The sequence below is a fragment of the Nomascus leucogenys genome, chromosome 19 (assembly GCF_006542625.1).
Source record: "Nomascus leucogenys isolate Asia chromosome 19, Asia_NLE_v1, whole genome shotgun sequence".
Classification (NCBI taxonomy): domain Eukaryota; kingdom Metazoa; phylum Chordata; class Mammalia; order Primates; family Hylobatidae; genus Nomascus; species Nomascus leucogenys.
In genome coordinates, this window is record NC_044399.1 from 58,408,168 (window position 1) to 58,432,293 (window position 24,126).

General features: G+C 49.3%; 1 protein-coding gene across 11 annotated transcripts in view; it reads right to left on the minus strand.

Annotated features, from left to right (window-relative positions):
• Window positions 1–2,215: 2,215 nt before the first annotated feature.
• BABAM2 (BRISC and BRCA1 A complex member 2) overlaps window positions 2,216–24,126 on the minus strand; it is a 574,233-nt gene continuing 552,322 nt past the window's right edge. For 6 of the 11 annotated variants that reach the window (XM_030800429.1, XM_030800427.1, XM_030800428.1 and 3 more), the window contains 2 exons: window positions 13,668–13,841; window positions 2,221–2,666 (listed from right to left, as the gene is read on the minus strand). In XM_030800429.1, the coding sequence (XP_030656289.1) occupies window positions 13,682–13,841 (160 nt within the window). In that variant the 3' untranslated portion in view covers window positions 2,221–2,666; window positions 13,668–13,681. Of the gene's footprint in view, window positions 2,667–13,667; window positions 13,842–24,126 lie in introns of all 11 variants that reach the window. The other 5 variants (XM_030800431.1, XM_003262660.4, XM_003262664.4 and 2 more) reach the window with 3 other exon arrangements.

Consider the following 24,126-nt stretch of genomic DNA (forward strand, 5'->3'; position numbering starts at 1 on the left):
CAGTTTGTTCATGAAGAGTATGGACACATGTGAGAATTGGTGCTGGACAGGAGCCAGGAGCCTGGGTTGGGTCTTGGCTCCAGCCCTGACCGGCTGGTGATCGTGGGTAACTCACTTAACTTCTCTCATCTTCTGTTTCCTCATCTGTGGAACAAAAGCAACCCTATTCAGTTGCTCACAGCCCAGGTCTGCTGTAAAGCTGTGCTGAGCTAACGTGTGTGGCAAAACTTCTGAGTCAGACTGTGTGCTTCGCTGATGGGCAGGGTCTCATTCGTTATCTGGGTCTGTGGGCCCCCAGGGGCTGGCAGGGGCAGGAGGATGACATTCCCAGACCACACTGCCCACTACTGGCTGCTGTCACTGCTGAATGCTTATTCGAAATGCAGAGGGGCCGTCCAGTCCACAGGACCTCACCCCCTCCCACAGTGCCAACCACCATCTGCTAGAACTGGAACCAGAAAGAGTTGACTGAGCCTGGGCTTGCTTCAGACCGAGTTGCAGCTCAGAAGCAAGCCCGGGCTCAGTCAACTCTTGGTGCTGTGCACAGTAGAGCCTAATCCATACCCCTCCATCAGGGGAGGGTGACCCTAGCAATCCTAAGTGACCGTGCCATGGCGCCTTAGTGGGGGATGGAGGGGACATGGGGCATGGCACACAGCTGCCCTGAGTAGAGGGGCACCTTCTTGTGGGCACTCAGCGGGTCAGGGTCAGAAGCAGTGCCAGTGTGGTCAGCTGGCTTAGTGGGTCATGATCACTTGCTCAGTAGAATCGCTGGGGGAGTTTTATCAAAATCTAGAAGGCTAAGCTCCAGCTAGTGAGATTCCAAGTCAACAGGCCTGCAGTGGGAACTACCAGAGCAGTAGTTCCTAAAAAAAGCTCCCCGGGTGATCTGATGAGCCGAGCCCACAATCCAGTCCAGCCCCCTCCTAGTATTAATATTATGGAGAGGAAGGTACTTACTCAAGGCCACATAGCCAGTTAATGGCAGGGCTGGGATATGGACATAGGACACTGGACTGTTGTTCTTGTCCTGAGAATTCCCAAAGTTTCAGGGTAGGGGGCACAGTACCCACACGGTGAAAAAACCCAGAGTTGGGCAGGCCTGTAGCTGACAGGCAAGACGGGAGATCTGTTCCAGCTCATCTCCAGTGTCCTGAGAACATTCCTGGGTGCCAGAGAACACAGGAAGGAGAGGCACGACTTCTCCTTACCAGTCTTCACAAGGGCCCAGGGATGGTTCTTTTTTGGGCTCACCTGGTAAAAATGGGCTCAAACAGCCACAAAGGGAACTAAGGGACCAGGTGAGAGGCCCTGTGAAATCATGTGTGTGTCCTGCAGGAGGGGCCAGTGGCTTCGCCTTGGAATGGGAAGGCCAGAGGGTGTCAGGGCGAGCACCCAGGCCAGCTCTTGCCCCTACCTCTGTGGGTGGTGCGTGGGCCCTGCTTCCCTGTGTGGAAGGCCATCAGGACAGGACCATGCTAAACCAAACTGTAAACCTGGTGATGTGGTCAAGTTGACGGTAGCCATCTTGTGTTTAGCTAAGGGAGTGTGTGATGGTACAAGGAGGCCTGGCTCCAAGTTCCCAGATTTGCTCCTAATTTGCTGTTTCTAATTTGCATGTTTCCTTAACTCTTGGGCCTTAGTTTTGTCTTCTGTACATTGAAGGGAGTAATGGGGTAGAAACGAGATGACTTCCGAAGACCCTTCTGGCTGTGATGATCAGTAAGTTCAGGGAAGATGGCGCCTGCTCAGGGTAACTTCCCCAGCTCTGTTCCTGGCTGGCTGCACAACTGCCAGGCCCCAAGCCCAGAAAGCAGACACATTCCTGTGATAACCCATGACACCCAAGCTTTGTCTTTGTGTATAATTCACACAGTGCTGCAGAGGCCCAGAGGGGATGGAGAGGGGAGAGCCGGAAGGACAGAGCCGTTGGTGCACTCACCAAACTTTAATGACTGCCTACTGTGTGGGGCTGGCCTGGGCACAAGGTGCCCACACAGGGGGCTGGAGGGGTATGGATGGCAGGAGGTGGGGCTGTGTGCTAGAGGCCATTTGTTATTGAGCAACAGCTTTAGGCCAGGCTGGAAGAGTGGCTGAAACCCAGCGGGTTGGTCACATTGACTCAGGTAACTCCTTCTCGCCGTGAAGGACTGCGCCAGATAGGAAATGCTGGGGTATGAAACACACACATGCACGCACAGAGGGAAGACACTGGTTTCCGAGGAAAAACAGCGGGGGGCATTTAATCTTAGAACTTAAGAGGTCTCAGAGACAAAGGCTTTGGAAGAAAGGCGTGGGCATTCCTGACGCTTTACTTTCCCCGGAAAATTACTGCACCATAATTTGTGAGTTTATTTCTTCCAACTAAGAAATAGAGGCAAGAAAGAGGGAGTAACCCGAAGTGAAGGGCTCTAGGATCCAGGCACCACCAGCCAGCTCAAGTTGGATTTCAGCAGTTGGGGCTGCCTGGGGCGTGCAAAGCTGCTGTGTGAGCAAAGGGCTGCCGTGAAGACATTCCAGGCAGCTTCCAGGAAGCGGCTGTATGTGCTGACACGCATGTGGACAGGCAGTCTGGCTGGCCACCTCTCAAGACTGGTGTTTCCTAGAGCTTTCCATTGGCAAATGCTGCCTCCTGGAACTGAGGGACAAAGGTTTTGAAATAAGCCCTGGTGGGAAAGAAGGGGAGAAAAAAAGTTGTGGTTAGCACAAACAACTTGAAAAAAAGTGCAACTCGGAGCTTTCAAGCTAACTCAGAACAGTTGTTATTTATTGTTCATGCATCTTGGGTTGGATTTGCCTTCTCTGCTGAGGCAAAGCCCTCCGGATTTTTCCGAGGAGGTGCATGCAGTTCACTACTGTGATATCTCTCAGGAATATTCAAAGGGCCTGTACGTGCGCCCTCCTAGCTGCCAATTCCTATGAGATATCTGCACTCAGGTCCTGCTGCCTTTTTTCAGGACAAAGACAAGGGCCTGGTCCAAGCCACAAGACAGTGTGTGTGCGATTGAACCACACAGTCATTTAGTGATCTAAAGTATCAGGAAGGTTGCATTTTCCACTTAGTTGGACCTTGACTTCATAAAGACAAAGAGGGTCTAATAAGTTTTTTAACACATTTTTTTTTTTTTAGAGACAGGACCTCACTCTGTGAGCCAGGCTGGAGTTCAGTGGTCCAACCACAGCAAACTGTAACTTTGACCTCCTGGACTCAAGTGATCCTACTGCCTCAGCCACCCAAGTAGTTAGGACTATAGGCGTGTGCTACCATGTCAGCAATTTTTTTCATTTTTTCATAGAGACAGGGTCTTGCTACATTACCCAGACTAGTCTCAAACTCCTGGCCTCAAGGGATCCTCCTGCCTCGGCCTCCCAAAGTGCTGGGATTATAGGCCTGAGCCACCACATCCAGCCCTAATAATTTCTAAATGATTAATGGTCTCCATTTATTTCCAAACGCATATGCAGTCTGGTCTACTGGAAAGAAAGCTAGGCTGGGTGTTAAGAGAACATTTCCCAGTCAGTGGAAGAGGGGTGGCAGGACTAGAGGCAGCCCATTTGGCCTTTCCGGCATCCAGGTTTCTAATCTGTGGAAGCAGGGCCACGTTCTACCTCAGATGTGCACTCGCCGAGCCCACACCATGTCAGGCACTGTACAAGGCATCAGGGGTGGCGGGGTGACCCAGCTATGGGACCACGCCGTGTGGGAGAGTGCAGTGTGAAGGAGACGGACACGTGGGTAACCCCACATCAGGGCACCCATGGCAGTCCCGCGGGCCGCAGTCCATGCAGCAGGGAATGGGCAGTGGAGGGGCATTTCCAGCAGCAGCTTGCTGTCAGCTGAGAGGTGAGGGAGAAAAGTGAGGGGAGGAGAAGGGAGGGGCTGCAGAGGAAGGAGGTGGGCACCCGTGCTCCTGGTCACCAGGCTTGCCTTCTAGCCCTGCCCCACCGACACCCACACAATCACAGTGACACCTTACGTGTCCAGATATCTCACCTCAGAGCAGTGGCAAGAACCAGGCAGGGCCACCAAGACCTGTCACCCTCAGCACTGCAAAGGTCTCATCGCCTCACCCACAGGGAGCCTCCCACAGTCCATTTCATTTAGGATCTGGTCCTACTGAGCCTGGCTCTACCAGCTCCCAGCTCCCAGGAGATCAGAAGCAGCAAATCCGGAGCGGAGGAGCTAACCCAAGGGTAGGAGGCAGATTCACAGCAGCAGTGAGAAGAGAACAGAAAACTGCTCAGGAAGCACGACCACTCACCGGGGATCCTGTGCCGTAGGGCAAAGAGCCCCCCGCAATCCGACAGGCCCTGGAGTTGTCTCTAGAGCAGAGCAAATGCAGTGGCTGGTGCCACTGGCTGCCCGCCCCCTTCAAGTCAACTGCAGCCCTCTTTCCAATCTGGCCTTGGAATGCTCTGGCTCTTTCTCAGTGCTGGCCTCCACCATCGCCTCTGCAGCACTGAAATGTCAGCTCCTCTCTCTGGAAGCTCTCTTTCCCTGTGACTTCTGTGACATGTGGTGCCACAGCTGTCCTGCCTCTCTCTACCTCTCCCTGCCCTTCCTTCAGCACTCCCAGGCGCCATCGTCCTTGGGGTCACACAGAGCAAGGTGGGAACTCCCGGGCCTGCAGCACTGCTAGCCCAGCCCTCCCTCCCCTCAAACTTCCAGTCCCACGTCTCCAACCACCTGTGGGACACCCTACCTGTCACTCTGTAACTTAAACCAGTGTTCCAAATGGATGTTTTCATCACTTATGTATCTGAAAATGCTCTGACCAATTTGGTTTTCTGCAACAGAACCTTCAGTTTCCTTCTGAACCAGTTTCCATTCTCCCTAAACCCCTACGGTGAATTCATCCTCAAGGTTCCCGCCGCTAAGTCCCTCCATCCGTAGTGACTGCCATAGCTCCTGTCTTATCTTTCGATGGCACTGCTGCAGAAGCTGCTTCTCCCCTGGACATGAGGCCTCCTTTGCCTTTGTTTGCAGCTACATTGATTCTCTTACAGTGTGAATCTCTGTCCCTTTCCTGACCAAGACCTTAATGTCCTCCAAACTCTCAGCCTGGTATTCAATGACTCACTATCTGGCTCCAAGTCATTAAGAAGAAAATCTGTTCCGTTCCTCTATCACATTTTTTGAGATCATGCAACCCTTTGAGAAGCTAAGAAAGTTAAGGATCCTCTCCTCCGAGAAACTGCAGGTAAGACTCCCCACTGCAACCTGGGGATGTCACAGACCCCCCTGAGCCGGCCATGGTCCAGGATACGAGCCCTGGATCTACTGCCTCTCCCTTCTTCTCATTTGACTACTTGCTCTTCCTCACACATGTCATTTGCCACCTCTGGGCTTATTCATGCTCAGGACAAATACTCTTGCTTCCATCAAGTCTTCCCTGGTCCCCAGGAGGTCGTCTCCCTGCACGCTGTCCGTGCTTCTTCCGCGGCACTTGTCCCATGCACACAGGTCTTATCTGCCAGCCCCTGGAAAGCAGGAGCACATCCTGCTCCCAGTGACCTCCAGGCCTGGCCCAGCGTAGAAAGCACTCGGTGATGGGCTGTGGCTTTAATGTAACTAATGAGGACCACCAGCTTGCAAGAAGCAGTTACAGTATGTCCATTACAAGCTGTTTAAGGAGGCGGGAGAGGCTGGGCGCAGTGGCCCACGCCTGTAATCCCAGCACTTTTGGAGGCTGAGGCGGGTGTATCACCCGAGGTCAGGAGTTCAAGACCAGCCTGGCCAACATGGTGAAACCCCGTCTCTACTAAAAATACAAAAATTAGCCGGGTGTGGTGGTGGGCACTTGTAGTCCCAGCTACTTGGGAAGCTGAGGCAGGAGAATCGCTTGAACCCGGGAGGCGGAGGTTGCAGTGAGCCAAGATCACGTCTGCGCCATGGCACCCCAGCCTGGGTGGCAGAGCGACACTCTGTCTCAAAAAAAAAAAAAAAAAAAAAAAAAAGAAGGTGAGAGAGAGAGCAACCCCAGAAAGACAACAGGTTTAACATATTTAGGTACTGAGGAAGAACATTTTAGTCCATTCTCAAATTTCAAACTTTGCCAATAGTTAGTAAGAAAGAGCACCCTCTTCCATCCACCTGTGATCAGCACAGCCCTGAGCCAGCCAAACCGCCACCTTCTCTGGCACTCAGGACCTCAAAGCCCTTATCCATTAACGGCACCATGCCACAGTCACCCTTAATGCAAAAGGGGAGCTGTGATGTGGTAGAAAGAGCTCTAGACCTAGGCGAGGCCGGGCAGGGCAGGAGAAGCCCTGGGCTCTGTTCCCTGATGAAGAGTAGGGGTGATAAGGCCACCTGATGCCACACTCGCATGGGACAATGTGTGGGAGGAGACAGTCAACCGTTGGCTGCCACCCAGACGTGAGGGCCACTTATTCCTTCCATATGTTTCACCTGCTGCTATTTCCCCAGCAACATGGAAGTGCGGCTGGAGAGAGCCTTGTGGCCCCACTTCTCCAGAGGGTCTGAGATCGACAGGCTGCCACCAACCTCTGCTGCATGGACTCTGTGGCCTGATGTGCACTGTGGAGTCTGGCCCATGCCAGTACCACTTTCAGGGAGGGCTGAATGTTCCCTAAGTTAGAGGTGAGGATGTCACCCTCCCTGACCTTACAGCTATGAACATCAAGGGGAGAGGCTGCAGCTGAGCTGCACTGTAGCCCCCACAGGTGCCTGACGAGCAGATGATGCTGGAGCCACTGCTGCCCTGGACGCTGGCCTGAGCTGGGCAGGGGTCGGGTCCGGGGAGCTCTCCACCTACCTCCCCAGGCCCAGAGTCACACTGTGGTCCCGAGGCAAGCCTCATCAGCTCAGTTTTTCCTTGGAAACTTCTAGGGGAAGGGGCTACAACACTGCAAGCTTCTTACACAAAAAGGTCTTGGCAAGAGGGAGCACGTTTTAAAGGCAAGCTTTTTTCTTTTCAGAAAGTTCTAAAGTTTCCTGTTCTGTCCTGGGCTTTCCCTGCCAGGGCCAACTGCGTGCTGCCAAGGGGAAGCGTGGCGAGGGCTATTTAAAGGCATGATGCTACCAGCTGTTTTCGGCGAGTGCTTCTCAACTTGGATCCTCATTAAGTCAGTTAAGGGAGGGGGAGGAGGGGGAAAGGGAAAATGACAACTGGCTCCCACCCATTTATAGATTTTTAAAAACACTGTTTTCATTTATTTCACTTTTTATCAGAGAAAATGGAGAGCTGCCCAGAGTACAGATTGCTAATGGCAAGAGGTATCTGTCATCTTTGAAAAAACCTTTGACCCAGAGACAAAGTATGTAGTAAGCTTTAAAAGTGTAAGCGTGTTCTAGGGGATAGTGAGGTCTCCTTACCTCTCCATTAACTGGCCAAGTAGGGCCCACAGGAGAGGGCCCTGAGTGTCAAGCTCCTCACTGAATGCACACTGGAAGGGAATCTATTTTTAGACGGCATTAGAGCTCAATATGCCTGAGGGCAAAATGAGGTTCGGGCCCTCTTCACAGATCTCAGTCTCTCTGCTCAGGGTTTCATAAAATTACAACTCAGTCCAACCTAGGAGTCTCAGTTAGGAGAAGAAAACGTAAGGACTGGGTAGGTTTTCAATGAATTCAGAGCAGAAGAAGGGCTGGCCCAGGCTTCAGCTCACAGGCATGGCATGGTGGAGGGAACTGAATCAGGAGTCAGGGGGTCTACTTTTGTGGGCCTTGGGCCCAGGGCAAATCTCTTCTGGGCTTCAGCTCCCTCACCTACAAAGCAGGGTGCCGTAACTGAGGGTCCTAAGGCCGGTGGGCTGTAGAAGGTGAGGGTAGCCTGTGTGGGGCAGGCTCTGGAGCCAGGCAGACTGGGCTCGAGGCCTGGCCACACTCCTTACTCATTGATCATGAGGGCAAGTGACTGCAGCTTTAGTTTCTTCATCTAAAAGGTGGGAGTAACTGCCTACCTTAAAGGGTTCTTGTGAGGAGTGAATGAGATGGTCTGGGTAAGCGCTTGGCATGGTACCTGGCATAAGAGATGATCAACAGACGTCAACTATTATCATGGGTACCCACTGGGGCCAAGGGGAAGAGGCTCTGAGTCTGTGGAAACAGCCAGAAGAACGTGTGTGTGCAGAAGCGGGAAACCTGTGAGAGGTCTAGGGTCCTTGTCCTCAGTTAAGCCTTTCCCGAGGCTCCTTGGATCAGGCCCTCCCTTCTCACTGATCACACTGAGCTGGGAATCACAGGCAGAGATGGCCAATCTCAGGCTTGGATACTCAGCCAAAGTCATAGGACACTGCGTGTCTTTTGCAATCCAGTCTAGAGCTGCTCATGGCATCCTTGTGGCATCAAAGGACAAACTCTGTAGCCAGAGGCACCTCAAGCCCTTGCCTGTCTTCTGCCCCCAAACCTGCCAGGTGTACTCCTTGTGTGTGGTGTGCAGTTTTGGTCAGGGCTTGATCAAGACGCTGCAGCTCTTCCTAGAAGGGTATTTAGGAATCACATGGCTCCGGCTGCCAAGAGCAGGGTGTTGGTTGGCCTGGTCCTCAAACAGCTCTCCTTCTGTCCAGGACAACATGCATCGTCAAGGGGAGGCAGTGGGGGAAATGGAAAGAGCACTGCACTAGGAGGCACAGGACTCACAGCTCTAGCCCGGGCCCTGGCTCACTGTGTCATCCAGAACTGGGACTCCATTTCCTCACCTGTAACAGGATGATTTCTACTTAATAATCTTAGGACCACCCAGTTATGGTCTGAGATATCATCCATGTGATCTTGAGCAAGCCACTTAACCCTTTTGTGTCTTGATTCTTCATCTATTAAATTCAGACACTAGCACCTCTTTTTTCAAAAAAGTTCCGGGATCCATGTGCAGGACATGTAGGTTTGCTGCACAATAAAAGTGTGCCACGGTGGTTTGCTGCACCTCTCAACCCAGCACCTAGGTATTAAGCCCCGCAGGCATTAGCTATTTATCCTGATGCTCTCCCCACGCTGCCCCCCCACCAACAGGCCCCAGTGTGTGATGTTCCCCTCCCTGTGTCCATGTGTTCTCATTGTTTAGCTCCCACTTATAAGTGAGAACATGTGTTTGGTTTTCTGTTCCTGTGTTAGTTTGCTGATAATGGCTTCTAGCTCCATCCATGTCCCTGCAAAAGACATGATCTCCTTCCTTTTTATGGCTGCATAGTATTCCATGGTGTATATGCACCACATTTTCTTTATCCAGTCTATCATTGACGGACTGGGTTGATTCCATGTCTTTGCTATTGTGAATAGTGCTGCAATGAACAGATGCATGCATGCATTTTTATAACAGAATGATTTATATTCCTTTGGGTATATGCCCAGTAATGGGATTGCTGGGTCAAGTGATATTTCTGGTTCTAGGTCTTTGAGGAATTGCCACACTGTCTTCCACAATGGCCAAACTAATTTACATTCCCACCAACAGTGTAAAAGCGTTCCTATTTCTCCACAGCCTTGCTGGCATCTGTTGTTTCTTGACTTTTTAATAATCGCCATTCTGATTGGCATGAGATGCTATCTCATTGTGGTTTTGATTTGGGTTTTCTCTAATGATCACTGATGTTGAGATTTTTTCATATATTTCTTGGCTGCATAAATGTCTTCTTTTGAGAAGTGTCTGTTCATGTCCTTTACCCACTTTTTAATGGAGCTGTTTTTTCCTATAAATTTGTTTAAGTTCCTTGTAGATTTGGATATTAGACCTTTGTCAGATGGATAGATTGCAAAATTTTTCTCCCATTGTGTAGGTTGTCTGTTCATTTTGAAGACAGTTTCTTTTGCTGTGCAGACGCTCTTTAGTTTAATTAGATCCCATTTGTCAATTTTTGCTTTTGTTGCAATTGCTTTTGACGTTTTTGTCATGAAATCTTTGCCTGTGCCTATTTCCTGAGTGGTATTGCCTAGATTTTCTTCTAGGGTTTTTATAGTTTTGGGTTTTATATTTAAGTCTTTAATCCATCTTGAGTTAATTTTTGTATAAGGTATAAGGAAAGGGTCCAGTTTGAAATTTCTGCATATGGCTAGCCAGTTTTCCCAGCACCATTTATTGAATAGGGAATCCTTTCCCCACTGCTTGTTTTTGTCAGGTTTGTTGAAAATCAGATGGTTGTAGATGTGCAATCTTATTTCTGAGATGTCTATCCTGTTCCATTGGTTTATGTGCCCGTTTTTGTATGAGTACCATGCTGTTTTGGTTACTGTAGTAAAGTTTGAAGTCATGTGATGCCTCCAACTTTGTTCTTTTTGCTTAGGATTGTCTTGGCTATATGGGCTCTTTTTTAGTTCCACATGAATTTTAATGTAGAATTTTTTTTTTTAATTCTGTGAAGAATGTCAATGGTAGTTTAATGGGAAAAGCATTGAATCTATAAATTGCTTTGGGCAGTATGGCTATTTTCATGATATTGATTCTTCCTATCCATGAGCTTGGCATGTTTTTCCATTTGTTTGTGTCCTCTCTGACTTCCTTGAGCAGTGGTTTGTAGTTCTCCTTGAAGAGGTCCTTCACATCCCTTGTAAGTTGTATTCCTAGGTATTTCATTCTCTTTGTAGCACTGTGAATGGGAGTTCATTCATGATTTGGCTCTCTGCTTGTCTACTGTTGGTGTATAAGAACGCTTGTGGTTTTTGCACATTGATTTTGTATCCTGAGACTTTGCTGAAGTTGCTTGTCAGCTTAAGAAGCTTTTGGGCTGAGACAATGGGGTTTTCTAGATATAAGATCATGGCGTCTGCAAACAGAGACCATTTGATTAACTCTCTTCCTATTGAATACCCTTTATTTCTTTCTCTTGCCTTATTTCTCTGGAAAGAACTTCCAATACTATGTTGAATAGGAGTGGTGAGAGAGGGCATCCTTGTCTTGTGCTGGTTTTCAAGGGGAATGCTTCCAGCTTTTGCCTGTTCGGTATGATATTGGCTGTAGGTTTGTCATAAATGGCTCTTATTATTTTGAGGTATGTTCCACCAATACCTAGTTTATTGAGAGTTTTTAACATGAAGGGATGTTGAATTTTATTGAAGGCCTTTTCTGCATCTATTGAGATAATCATGTGGTTTTTGTCTTTAGTTCTGTTTATGTGATGAATTGCATTTACTGATTTGCATATGTTGAACCAGCCTTGCATCCTGGGGATGAAGCTGACTTGATTGTGGTGGATAAGCTTTTTGAAGTGCTGCTGGATTCAGTTTGCCAGTATTTTATTGAGGATTTTTACACTGATTTTCATCAGGAGTATTGGCCTGAAATTTTCTTTTTTTTGTTGTGTCTCTGCCAGGTTTTGGTACCAGGATAATGCTGGCCTCATAAAGTGAGTTAGGGAGAAGTCCCTCCTTTTCAATTGTTTGGAATAGTTTCAGAGGAAACAGTACCAGCTCCTCTTTGTCCCTGTGGTAGAATTCAGCTGTAAATCCATCTGGTCCCGGGCTTTTTTTGGTTGGTAGGCTATTTATTACTGCCTCAATTTCAGAACTTGTTATTGGTCTATTCGGGGATTCAACTTCTTCCTGGTTCAGTCTTGGGAGGGTGTATGTGTCCAGGAATTTATCCATTTCATCTAGATTTTCTAGCTTATTTGCACAGAGGTGTTTATAGTATTCTCTGATGGTTGTTTGTATTTCTGTGGGGTCAGTGGTGATAGCCCCTTTATCATTTTCTTTTCAAGGAGGTTGTGAGGAGAATGGAAATGTGTATCGAGTACCAAGCCCAGGGCCCCACACATGGCAAGTTTCAGTAGGAGGTGGTAATGCTGCAAAGGTGGTGGGAGTAGTTGGGTTATTATTGGATAGTTTTCATCTGCATAGTTTTATACAAGTGGGGCAGGGTTAGTGAACACTGTAGAGCCCCGAGCAAAAAGTGCCATAGACAGTTTTGTCGGGGGACATGAGGGCCTGTTCCTCTCGGCCACCCCTCTGCCCTCTAGCTCAGGAAGCATAAGTTATCAGGGGTAATGCCTGGAAAATGATGTAACGGTTGGGTTCTAGAGAAGGGGATCTCAGGAGACTGAAGAAAGTTAAGACAGGGAAACGTCAGGGAAATGCTCAGAGGCCTTGGGGTTGAGGCCAGTAGGAAACTTTGTTCAATGAAGTCTCATCAAAAGGGTTCTTTCCTACTGGAATTACAGTGCTTTATTGATTCAATAGATATTTTCAAAAGAATAAAAATCCATAAAATAGACATCTGACAAACTGAATCAATATAGCTTTAAATAAATGAAAACAAAACACAGAATATACAACCCAAAGAGGTTGGGGACTGGCAGCGGGGAGGGAGCACCTAAGGCAGTGAAGCTTTGCAAAGGTGGTGCTCACAACACTACTGGGTGTGGCAGAGGTCATGCTCCCCATTTTGCAGACAAGAAAATAGAAGCTTAGCAAGTTTAGTTAAGATACCTGCCAATGTCACGCCAACCGCAGAGCCACTAGAGCCCAGCCCCGTGAATGAGACCCTGTGGTCTTGTTGCTGTTAGCCTCCTTTACTTGGAACTTTTTATTTTGCAAGAGCCTAACAGTTGCCTTCCTCCAAAACAGGACTTGAATTCTGGAATTCAAAAATGCTTTCTTTGGGTAATTGTAAGATGAGCCTCATGATGTTTGCTAGAGTCAGGCCAATGTGGTGGTAGGGTGGGGTGTGGTAGGAGAAGCGGTTCAGGGACACAGCCCTCACTGTCAGGAAATCAAGGGCATAAATCAAGTCAGAGGTCATTTTTGCAAATAGAGGCAAGTTCCAACATCTAAGGCTCACTGCTTTTTCCAGTTTTCTTCTGCAGCTGTGACTTCAACTGGCACATGTTTTTAATCAGTCATATGAAAACCGAGTGTGGTCTGAAAATCAAAGCAGTCCTGTAAATAGTGTAAGACAAGTCCTGCTAATCATGCCTCGTGGTCTTGCCTTGTCCTCATTGTCCTGAACCGCCACTGTAAATTCTGACTCACTTGGGGTTACTCGCCTCATGTCAAAGGGCCTCGTGTCAAAGGGTCACCCTCACAACAGGATGGCTACAAAGAGACCTGCTTCTGTTTCAATGCCCTTCGCCCCAAACCCTCCAAAGGCCCCTGTGACAACTGCCATCCAACTCTGGGTGCCTTGGTGAGTGAGTGACTGGCACGATGGGAGCTTGTTTTGTAATTATGCCCCGGGCGATGGCAGCCTGGCTCTCGGGTGTGGGCTTTAGGAACCAACAAGTGCTTGTAACTGGTTCATGTACACAGTCAATCTTGCTAAATGCGCCAACCCCTGAGCATGCCTGGTTTGTTTTCAGGGGGTCTAAGCTTGCAAAACAAGGAAATTAACAAACTTGAGACGCAAAGGCTTGATATCGCAGTGGGAACACAGTGCTCTGTGCCTCTGCTCACAGCTTCAGGCAGAGGCCCTTGCCCTCAGCTGGAATCAATCTCCCCTCTACTCGATTCCACAGCATGCCGGGCCTCCATCCTTGGGCTGGGCTATGTCTGCCTTGCGTTTGAGATATTTAGATTGGTGTCTAGACTACAATTTATACAGCTCGGCCTCCTCGCCTGTGAGAAGGCTGACTGTGGTCTCAGTATGTGTTGAATTAAATCAAATGCCGTTTTAGGAGGACTTCAACAACAACTGACTGAGATCCATTTCTAGACATCAAAGTATTGGGATGAATTCTGGTTCCTGCTAAATCACAGGGTATTTTTAAATACTTACCAAAGTGATCAAAATTACTGAGCAGTTCTCTCTCCCTCTGAGGCCCTCCAAGGAGGCCCTCTGGAGCTTGGCCAGTTCCTCTGGGGCTGGGGCAGCTTGCAGCCAGTTTTTGCAACTGCAAAGGCCAGGACTTGCTCCCACGGGCTGCAGGCATCTCTGCTCCCTTGGCATCCCCTGGTGCAGCAGATGAGAAGGAGGAGGAGAAGGGAGGGCCAGCTGGCTAAATGGAGGGAGGGACAGGGTAGTCCTAATGGGCTCCTGAGCCTCCACTGGCCATGGGACCAGCTTCCTTCTCTGGCGTTCATCACAGATGTATGCACGCATCTACACATACCAACCATTCTCTCACACCCTGGGAGAAGCTCCCTGAGGGCAAAGCCCATGGGTCGTATTCATCCATCTTTGCATCCCCAGCCTGGAGTATAGTGTCCAACACACACCAGCTCAATAAATATTTCTCAAATGCAAGCATTTGGCTTACTTAAGATATACTTTAGAATGACACAATGTTGTAATAGAAGGAAAAAGGAAACCGCCGAGGTCAAACATTACAAGGAAGGGGAAGGGGAGACTAAGGGCGGGAGATTAGGATGGTTCCTGTGACACTGCATATCCTAATGATACGTTAGCATAGGTCATCCCTGTAAGTGCCTAGACAGCAGAATTTGGGGATGGTTCACCCTTAGTGCCCTTGGTGCTCACCCTGTCAGAAGCTCCCAGAAGGTGAATGTCAACTTGGTGCTAAATGAATGCCTCCTTGCCCAGGGGGTTGACCTGAGGCCCCAGAGCTAGTAGGCGGAGCGTGAGCCAGTCCCCTCCATCCCCCTCCCTCTCGGACTGCCATGCCCATCATAACCTGCTTGATGAGAGGCAGGAATGGCTGTGTGGCACTGAGAAAGGCTGGGAGGATGGGTGCACCTGGCTGGGCTGGGGCTGGGAACGAGGCCAGGTGGTGGGTGTGGGGGGGCTAAGGAATGTGCTGCTGCCTGGGGCCTGGGAACCTAGAGAAGAGCCCCAGCCCTGGGTTTATCTTGTCTCCCCATCTGCACCTGCCTGGTGTGCCCAGATGGTGAGTCCTCTGCTCACTCTGCCCAGGGCTGCAAGAGCAGGCGCTCAGCACAGGCCATGATGTGCTGATGGCCACGTGGCTGCCTGGGGTGGGGTGCAGGGAGCTCGCCACAGTCCCGGCCAGGAGGAGGGCTACTCAGGCAGCTCACCTGCTGGGAAAAGTGGGCCACCTGTCCGATGGTGGTGAGTCACCACCAAGCTCACAGATTACCCTCCACTTTTTAGTCATCAAAAGGGGAAAAAACCAAAGGGTAACCCTCAAAGAGGAAGTGCACAGGGACCCAGCAGAGCTGACCCTGGAATGTAGGTCCAGGCCCCAAGTCACACCCCAGCTGGGACAGTGCTCTGAGGTTTGTGCGCAGCACTGCCAGGCATCAGCCTCCACAGCAAAGTGCAAGACTCCCAAAGGAGGGCCTAAGGAACACTTAGGAGATCAACTCCTTGGGGCCTCTAACCTTCCCCTCCCCTGAGTCTCTCTACGGCTTTGAAGTGTTATTTGCCTGGCTGTAAGTTCAGTTTCTTCCACCAGATCTCAGCATCCAGAGGCCAGAGCTCATGGCTTCCACAGGTGCTCAGGCCCCTGGATGCTGGCTTTTGCGCACAGCTTTTGGTCACCCAACACTCTGGGACATTCACCCCCGTGGCTGGGTGTTTGAGGATGTGGGGGAGGGGCAGGAAGGTGGCCGTGGTCCCTCCTCTCTTCACCCTCATCCCCCTGACAGCCAGAATCACACCCCAGACACCTGGCTCTCTGGGCTTTCAGACAGAAAAGCAGCAATTCCCAAAAAAGAAACTACTCAATGGGAGAGGGTGTCCAAGCTCCACCCTCCCTGCTGGGGTACAGTGGCCTTCTGGAGACAATGCCCTTTGGTAACAAGAGCAATTCTCACAACAGGAACTTCAGGTGGGCTCTGCTGGGGTAGGATGTGGGAAAGTTCCATGCAGGCTGGCAGGTGACAGAATGTCTGGCTGGAAGGGGCCTTAGGAGTCTTCTGTAATCACGCAGTAGAGAGGCTGGGGGCAAGCACAGGAGGAGGAGATGCACCTGCTCTGCTGGGCTGCAGGGCTCACTCCACACTGCACCAGCTTGGGCCCTGCACATGCTGACAGCAGGTAGCTCTGCGGCCCCAGGCTTCCATTACAGAGAGGGAGGGAGGGAAGGAAAGGAAGGGCATATATGCAACGTGGATGAATGATATCCACGTGTGGTGTAAAGTAGGCTTGTTCAAACAGTGGATCGCAAAATCCATTTAGTGGGTTCTGAGCAGCATTAAAATAAAGTGAAATAAAATCAGAGTGCACTGTATGTGGCACTTTTGTTTTAGTTATATATACTGGATTCAAATGTAAAATATCTTGTGGATTGTGGTTCAAAAAAAAGTCTGGAAGCCATGAGTATAAGGAAAGGGAGGTGCCTACTACATGCCAGATATCATGCTACTTGTTTTCATGCGTATTATTTTATATTTACTCCTTCTAACAGGCCTACTACCAGGCAGGTGATTCTATTTTTGCCAAAAATAAATCTATGATCAGAGATGGAAAGTAAGTTTTCTTTTCTTTTCTTTTTTGAGACAAGGTCCCTCTCTCTGCACTCTGTCACCCAGGCTGGAGTGTGGTGGTGCGATCTTGGCTCACTGCAGCCTCGACCTCCAAGGCCCAAGTGATCCTCCTGCCTCAGCCTCCCGAGTAGTTAGGACTACAGGAGTGCACTACCACGCCCAGCTAATTATTATTTTTTTTTTTTGTAGAGATGGGGTCTCGCTATGTTACGGGTCTCACTATGTTGCCCAGGCTGGTCTCAAACTCCTGAGCTCAAGTGATCTTCCTGCCTCAGCCTCCCAAAGTTCTGAAATTATAGGTGTGAGCCACCATGCCTGGCCCAAAGTAACTTTTCTAAGATCACACAGCTAATAGGTGGCAATGCTAGTTATGAATCCAGAGCTGCTTGACTCCAAAGGGCACATTCTTTCCATGCCACCATGATTTCCAGTGGCAAGTGTACTGTCTACTGAGTCGGGAGCCTTGGGTTCTGTCCCTGGCTCTGCTGTATCATGGTGAATCACTGCTCTGTTTTCTCATCTATGCAGTAAGGGAGTAAGATAAATAATTTCTAAAATTTTTTGATTTCGTGCTCTCTCCCATCCCAAACCTCATTGTGGCTGTATTTTAGTCTCCTCCATTAAACTTTTCCTAGAGCTGCCAACAGCTCAGTAATTAATTTCGAGGGCTACTTACTGCCAACCCCCATTGCACCTACATTTGTCCTACAAAACCCCCTAAATGGCCCTCCCTCTGGTAGCTGTGTGTCTACAGGTATTGACTGGTGCTGTTCGCTCTCATCTTTGGATCTGCATCATGTAGCTTTTCAGCAGAATTATGACTGTGATAACAAGAGACTCAAGGGATGACCTTGACCTCCCTCTCACGGGCCCATGTGGTTCTTGGAAGTGCTGGGGCACCCTAATGAAGAATGCAGGCTACTCTGAGTATCTGGGGGAAGGAAAAGAAGTTCAAGAAGGAGGGTGCGTGCAGTCCACCCAGGTGACATGTGAGGGACCACAAATGCTCTCTAAACAATGAGCCCCAGAAGAGAAAAGGAAGCCCAGAAGGTTCCTGTAACATAAAGGTCATCTTAAAACTCCGTAGGGTTGATGAGGAGCAATATCTCTGTGAAGTGTTGTCACAGGGGAGGTATCATCATCCCGCATAGTCAAACTGTGGACTTGGCATGGGGTGCTTGAGCTGTGATTCTAGCTCTGCTTTTCTCTGCTACGCCACTTTGGAGAAGCCACTTCACCTCTCTGTACCCCAGAGATGCCTCATCTGCAAAGTGAGAGGATGGTTTCTGAGGTCACTGCTCAGTCTAATATACTATTATTCATTATTATTATTTCTGCTTTGGTATTAATCCAACCACTTTAGCCAGAGACAGTTTCTTAAGTGGAAGCAGTAATGTAACAAATGACCTCTCCTGGCGCTTTGCTAGAGGGGTTCCCTCAAGAGCCTTCACAAGCATCATCAGAGGTGCCGCACAGGTCTGAGCCGTCTGTCTGCCCTTTGTCTCCAGATCTGACTTAGGACCCCAAGAATGCTGGCCAGTATCCATCCTGCTCATGTTCCTTCCACCCTTCAAATCAGCAGACAACTAAACATTCACACATTCATGGGCCACTCCTGTGCTAGTAATGGGCTGGTTCCTGCAGGGGTAAGGGACCACATTTGGGCAGGGCCCTGGCCCTCAGGGGACACACAGTCACTTGACTCCCAGAGCAGAGAGAGCTGTGTGCTCACCCTGGATGAGAGTGGGGGGCTCTGCTTTCACAGCCACGGGCAGAGCCCTCCTTGGCCTGCCCCTTCTTACTGCTATTGCTTTGGAAGAGCAGGAGCAAACTTCCTGCCTTGGGCTGGCTTTCTTTTCTGCTTAGAGGTATGTGGGGGTATTATCCAGCAGGCCAGACGTCTAGCCCCTTTAATGACAATAATGATAATTTACATTTATACAAGGCCTTTCATCGGGGGATTTTAATTGTATCACAAACAATAATTAATTTCCCTTTGCAAGTCTGGCAGCCAGCTAAGCAGGAGCCCCTTTACTCTGCAGGTGAAGGGTGCTTTCCTGGGCCTGCAACATGCTGGGGGTCTCCCACCTACCTGACACCTACCCACCCTCAAGCCCTGGCCTAAGCATCAGGGCCTGCGGCCGCCAACCACAGCCCATGACTGCTTGTCCTGCCTCTGAAGCTCCACAACACGAATTGTTGAGCCACTCATGTGGTGCTAACCAGAGAACCTTGCTGTTGGGCGAGACCTTAGGATCTTGTCCAAGGCAGGGCTTGGCCCAGCAGCACTTCTGGGGGGTGATCCTCGCCCTGCCGGGACACCTTTCGTGATGGAGAGTGTGTTGCTCTAAGGTGTCTCTAAGAGTTACAGGGTTCTTCTCTCTCCCGAACTGGAATCTGTCCCCTCAAAATTTCTGCCCATGGATCCCAGTTCTGCTCTCTGGAATGAAGCAATCCTACATAAACTGTCTGGGGTTGCTGGTTGATGTTTCTGGTTCATAAGTTGTCTACTTCTGTGGTCACCCTTGGGCAGAGCTTGGTAGCTCATACTTCACCGAAGTTCAGGGACACTTGTGAACTGAATGGTAGGGGCAGCTGGAAGCTCCATCACTGGGGAGTGCCTAGCTTTAAATGCAGCACTCCAGACTACTCTGCCCCAGTCTCAGTGGTATAAACACTGGAGGCTTCTGAGTTCGTTTCACTGGGGCTGCACCTCAGTGACACAGAAGTACCCTAATTTTCTGTTGAATGACTGAATGAACAGCCTTCCTTCCTAAGGATCTATTATTCTTAAGTTCACGCAACCACTGTCAATTGCAGGGACTCATTTTTGGAGACCAAGCCAGACAATAATCGATTTAGTTTTTTTTTTTTTTAAACTCACTTTATCAGAATAAATATTTGGTGCTAAACTTGAGGAGCAGATGCATCAGTGCTGAGCTGGGAACTGACCCAGGACGAGGAACTCCACAATCCTCCTCCTCTGCAAGCAGTGGGAGGCAAAGGTGGGGCAGAGGGGCAGATGAAATCCTTTGCTAAGTTTATTTTTAAAAAGCAAGCTCTTCTGGGGAAACCAACACTCCCTAGAGTGATTTCTGGGTCCCTGCTGGTTTGCTTTTTCCCTGAAAAGACACCGGCCCTCCTTCTGCCAAGAGCACATTGTTTGGGTGAGATTTTTCTCACAGTGGCTTACCATGGAAGGAATTTCGAGCATGCATTAAAGGCTGTTGTTTTCCTAAAACCTGTGCAGTATGAACAAGAGGTTTGGCTAGTGGTGACACAGCCTCATTCTGCTTAGATTTCACACGATTCCTATTTTCTGGCCTAGAATCAGGGGTGATCATTTATGGCTTGGGTTTGGCCTGGGTCATAGATCTAGGGGATGCTTGGGAAAAGAAACATGGGTTAGAGACGGAATCTCCTGGTGTCATTCTGTGGCAAGAGGAACACGTGGCAATCATTCCCTATCTGATTAAGTGGGAAGAACATGGATTTTGGAGTAAGAGAAAACTGAATTTAAATGTGGATCCATTACTTACTAGCTGTGTGTCTGGAAAAGCCCCCGAGTCTCTGTTTCTCTCCAGTGACCCCACAGTAGTTGTTATGAGGCAACAGTGCCAGGCACATGGTAAGAACTCAAACCTTGGTTTCCTTCCTGCCCACCCCTCCACTGCCATCATACAGCTATGAACACACACACACTGAGGACCTCCTGTTTCACGTTAACTCAACAAACAGTTATTGAACAGCTCTTATTGACAAGGGCCTGGACCTCCTGGGAACACTGTCCAACTAGTGTCTGGTACCAATAGGTATGTATATAACATTTGTTGAATAAGTGAATTAACTAACTTGATACTTGCTATTTTATAGTTTATAATGTGCTTTCAAAATAATCTCATTTTAATCCAAGCAACAATCATGTGTATGAAATCGATCCCATTAATCTACTCCACCCATATACATGAAAGAGCAGGCTTGGAGAGGAGCAACTTGCCCAAGGCCAGGCACATGATAAAGGCAGAGCAGGACTTGGAAGCTGCAAGCCCGTGTCCTGATGACAGCATACTGCCAGCCCTGGAGGGTCTTCCTGCCTTCTGCAGCCACTGAGGGCTAAGGCTGAGCAGGAAGGGCACGGCTCTGGGTGCACCCATGTTCCACTAGAAGGCACTCTGCTGAGTGATGCTGCCAACCTATGCCTGGCCACGGCAGGCTGCAGCTAAATGTGAGGACATCACCATGGGCCTGGTGACATGGAGTAGTAAGTTTCTGAAATTGGAGACATCTGCCAGCAGTCAGGTTTCTTTCTCTCAGGCCCTGGGCCCCAGTCCTGCCCTGATGTGCACAGACGTTTCCAGGTTGACTTCACTGGGCTCCCACTGCCCTTCTCAGAGTGTGCGACAGTGCTGACATGCAGGTACTGTCCTTTACCTTCCTGTCATGTCCTTCTAGGTCACAGAGAAGAAGTGCGATGGGCGCAGGACTCTAACTGTTCCTTAGCATGGTGCTCTGCACGTTTCAGGGGCTCACAACAGGGACAAACTGCATTCCTTCTTGTTCCCAGTAGGCTCTTAAAACCAAGTAAGGGGACAGGAAGCAGATACTGGGTCCTGGGCTGCTGTCGGCTCGCTGCCTCTTTCTTCCCACTCCTCTAGCCTCTGAGCTGCTGGGAAACGCTGATAGATGCAGAATTAAAAGGGTAGGACAGGAGTCTTTCAAAGTTTGCCCATATGGCTGGCCCAAAGACAATTTCCAGCATGAATTGAGCGGTGGAAATCGGATCTGACCACAATGCTGTAGCACCCACAGAGTTCATCACAGTCTTCTCCAAGCCATTCTGACAACACTCCCTGCCGAGGGTGGGTGTCCCGGCGGAATGCCGCCACAGCACACACTGCGCAGTGGGGAACCCAGTGCCTCGGGAGTGAGGTCACTTCCTCCACTGTAAGCCTGTCTATTCTGGACCTCTGAGCACATTTCTCTGTGCTGCAAGTGTATTGCCTTTGAGGTTGAACCGTGTGGAAAATCATGTGCACTCCTTGAGCTGAGCTGAAGCTGGAAGGAGGAGCCAAGGCTTGGGCTCTCCTGTATAAGCACCTGGCCCAGAGCAGGGCCTACAGCGTCTGCGGCCAGAGGACCAACTCTCTGCTCCCAGCATGGGGCACCGATCCTTCAGCCCTGACACCAGCCACACTTGCCTTGCAGTGTTGCTGAAGGGGACAGGGAAGAAGAGGTGTGCTGGTGACTAGCCTAGTCCGCTGTGTCCTCGAAGACCAAGGCCAAGCAGAGTTAACCTGTTGTTGTCCAGCTAGAACCCTGAGGGGACCCCACAGACTTCTAACATGCCAGGTACAAGGGGCGCAGGGAGCTGTGCATTTGGAAGTGCAGCTTCTGCCCCGCACAAAGGCATCAGGCCAAGAGAGCAAGTAGGGGCTGAAATTGAGCCTGTGCTCTGCATGCTAAGCTGTGTGCTCACCCAGGGACAGAGGCCCAGACAAAGGGACAGCTTCTTCTTTACCTAAAGCTAACTCTGCACCAACCCAAAGGGGGAGCCTTTTCTTTGTTTGCACAAAGGTTCTTACCAAGATGACCCTGAGAAACCCATTCAGTTTTGTGTGTTGGGTTCCCTATTACACACCTGGTGCACTAACATGGGCATGGGGAACTTCACGGGGACGCAATTCTGTAAATTAGAACCTTGTTTGGATGGGCTTTGGGGTAAGAAAGTGAAGATTTCTTCCTTCCTAATTTGCATTTTTAAAGGCATCTTCAGAACCCATTCTTGTTCTCCTGGCCACAGCCTACTGCACTGCCCCACCGCTTAGAGTTAATCTTTTCCATCCCATTGCTTAGGCTCAGAAACAAAGGCAAACACAGACAGCCCAGGGGTGAGGTGGAGTTTGGGCAGCCCTACAGGTTCTCCAGGACAGCATTTGGCTCCCTTTCCTGCCGTGTTTATCAAGCAGATGAATCAGCATTCTCTTCCAGGTGGGCACAAATGGGTGTCCCACCTCAAACCATGCCACTAAAGACAGTCATACCTACACAGCTGGGATATCTTTTCTCCAAAACTGCTGGACACCATGCATACCAGAGCCATTAGACCAATAAACAAATACAGACACACAGCAAAATAAACTCTGTAAAAATACAGCAAAATAAGCCCCGCCCTTTGTAAAGTTCAACAATCTCAAAGCATGCTTTGTTTTGTTAACTACTACAGGATGGAAAGAGGCCCTTTCCAGTTAGCCCCTATTCCAGGAGCTCTTCCTATTCAAGAATTGCCTCAAGTTCAAGAGTCATAGAACACTGGATTTGAAAACCCTAGAGATCATCTAGGTCAGGGATCAGCAAACTCTTTCTGTAAAGGACCAGATAATCAATATTTGCAGCTTCGCAGGCCATACCTGTATTCTATTATAACAATTCAACTCTCGCCTTGGAGTGATAACAGCCATAGATGATATGTAAATCAATGAGTATGGCTGTGTTCCAATAAAACTTTATTTATAAAAACAGGCAGCTGGCTAGCTTTGCCCTCAGGCTGTTGTTTGCCCAACCCTTATCTAGTCCAGCCCTTCCTTGTACAGAGGAGAAGAGATGAGGTTGCTCCTTCACAGTCAGGGTCATTTGGAGATCCACCCAAGACCAAGACCTGACTTGCAAGGCTTGGTGGGAGGAACAGAGATACTACTGCTGGCCTCAGGGCCACCAAGGCAGAGGCCAAAATGGCTGCTTGGATAACTAGCGATTGACTAACATGTCCAACTTCACCAGGAAGGACCAAAAAGCAAGTGGAAATTCACAAGTTAAAATCTATCCACAGATTAAATCTACAGGTTAAAATCAAATGGGATTGGAAAGACAACCTACATATCAAGCTCAGCCTGCAGAGATATAACCATCGGTTACAGCCTCTTAAGTGTATGCTGCTAGTGTTCATTCATCAGTTAGGCATAATCTTAAAACGTCTCTGGTGAAGAAAAGGCTGGGAAAAGGGGGGAAACAGGAACTGGAAAGCCACTGGCACTTGTCTGTGAACAATATGAGAAGAAAACAGCAAATTCATGTTTTCCAGTCAGCAGCTAGTCAAACCTCTAACAGTACGTAAGTGGTCAGAGAGGACAAGCCCTCTCATCCAGGGCTGAGAACAGGTTGTTTTGGCTGTCAAGCATTTTCAAAACAAGTTTTCTTGGTCTCATGACAGGTTGTGGCAAGAATAAGAAAATAAAAAGAGTGGAAGATCCCATGATCGCTGCCCTGGGCTCCCATGTGGGCTGGCCCTGCCTGCACAGTCAGGTTTGCCTTCAGTGTTCAGATGAAGCTGGTCTTAGGGTTAATACCACCTTGCCAGTGACACCATTGAACAAAGTGATTCCTCTAAGAACTCTCTGGCAGCCAGATAATTTTTCTAGTCTGGGAGGAATTGGTCAAAGTCACTCTTAAGCCCAAGGGTGCTATTCGGCTTGAAACTACGCCCTGCTTTGTTTTAATTTTTACCTCATGTTACGTGGATGAATTATTCCCCTGAAACCGAAGTGAAAAGCTATCTGCTCTGAGTTGGATTTTTCCATTTCAACCGCAGGACGCTTGGTCAGGGTGGGGCAAAGAAAGCAGTGAGGAGGCACTAATGGGGACGGCCATGAGCCGGCTGGTAGAGAAAGTGCCATTAGCTCCTAGCAGCAGTGGTCCTGCTCGCTCTTAGGAGAGGAGGGTCAAAGCATAAAGCTGAGCATGGCAGTGCCGAAGGACACGCAGCCAAGCGGGGGTCTGGGGGATACTCATCAGGTAATCCAGTGAAAATACCCAGAAACCAACCAACAAGGGTG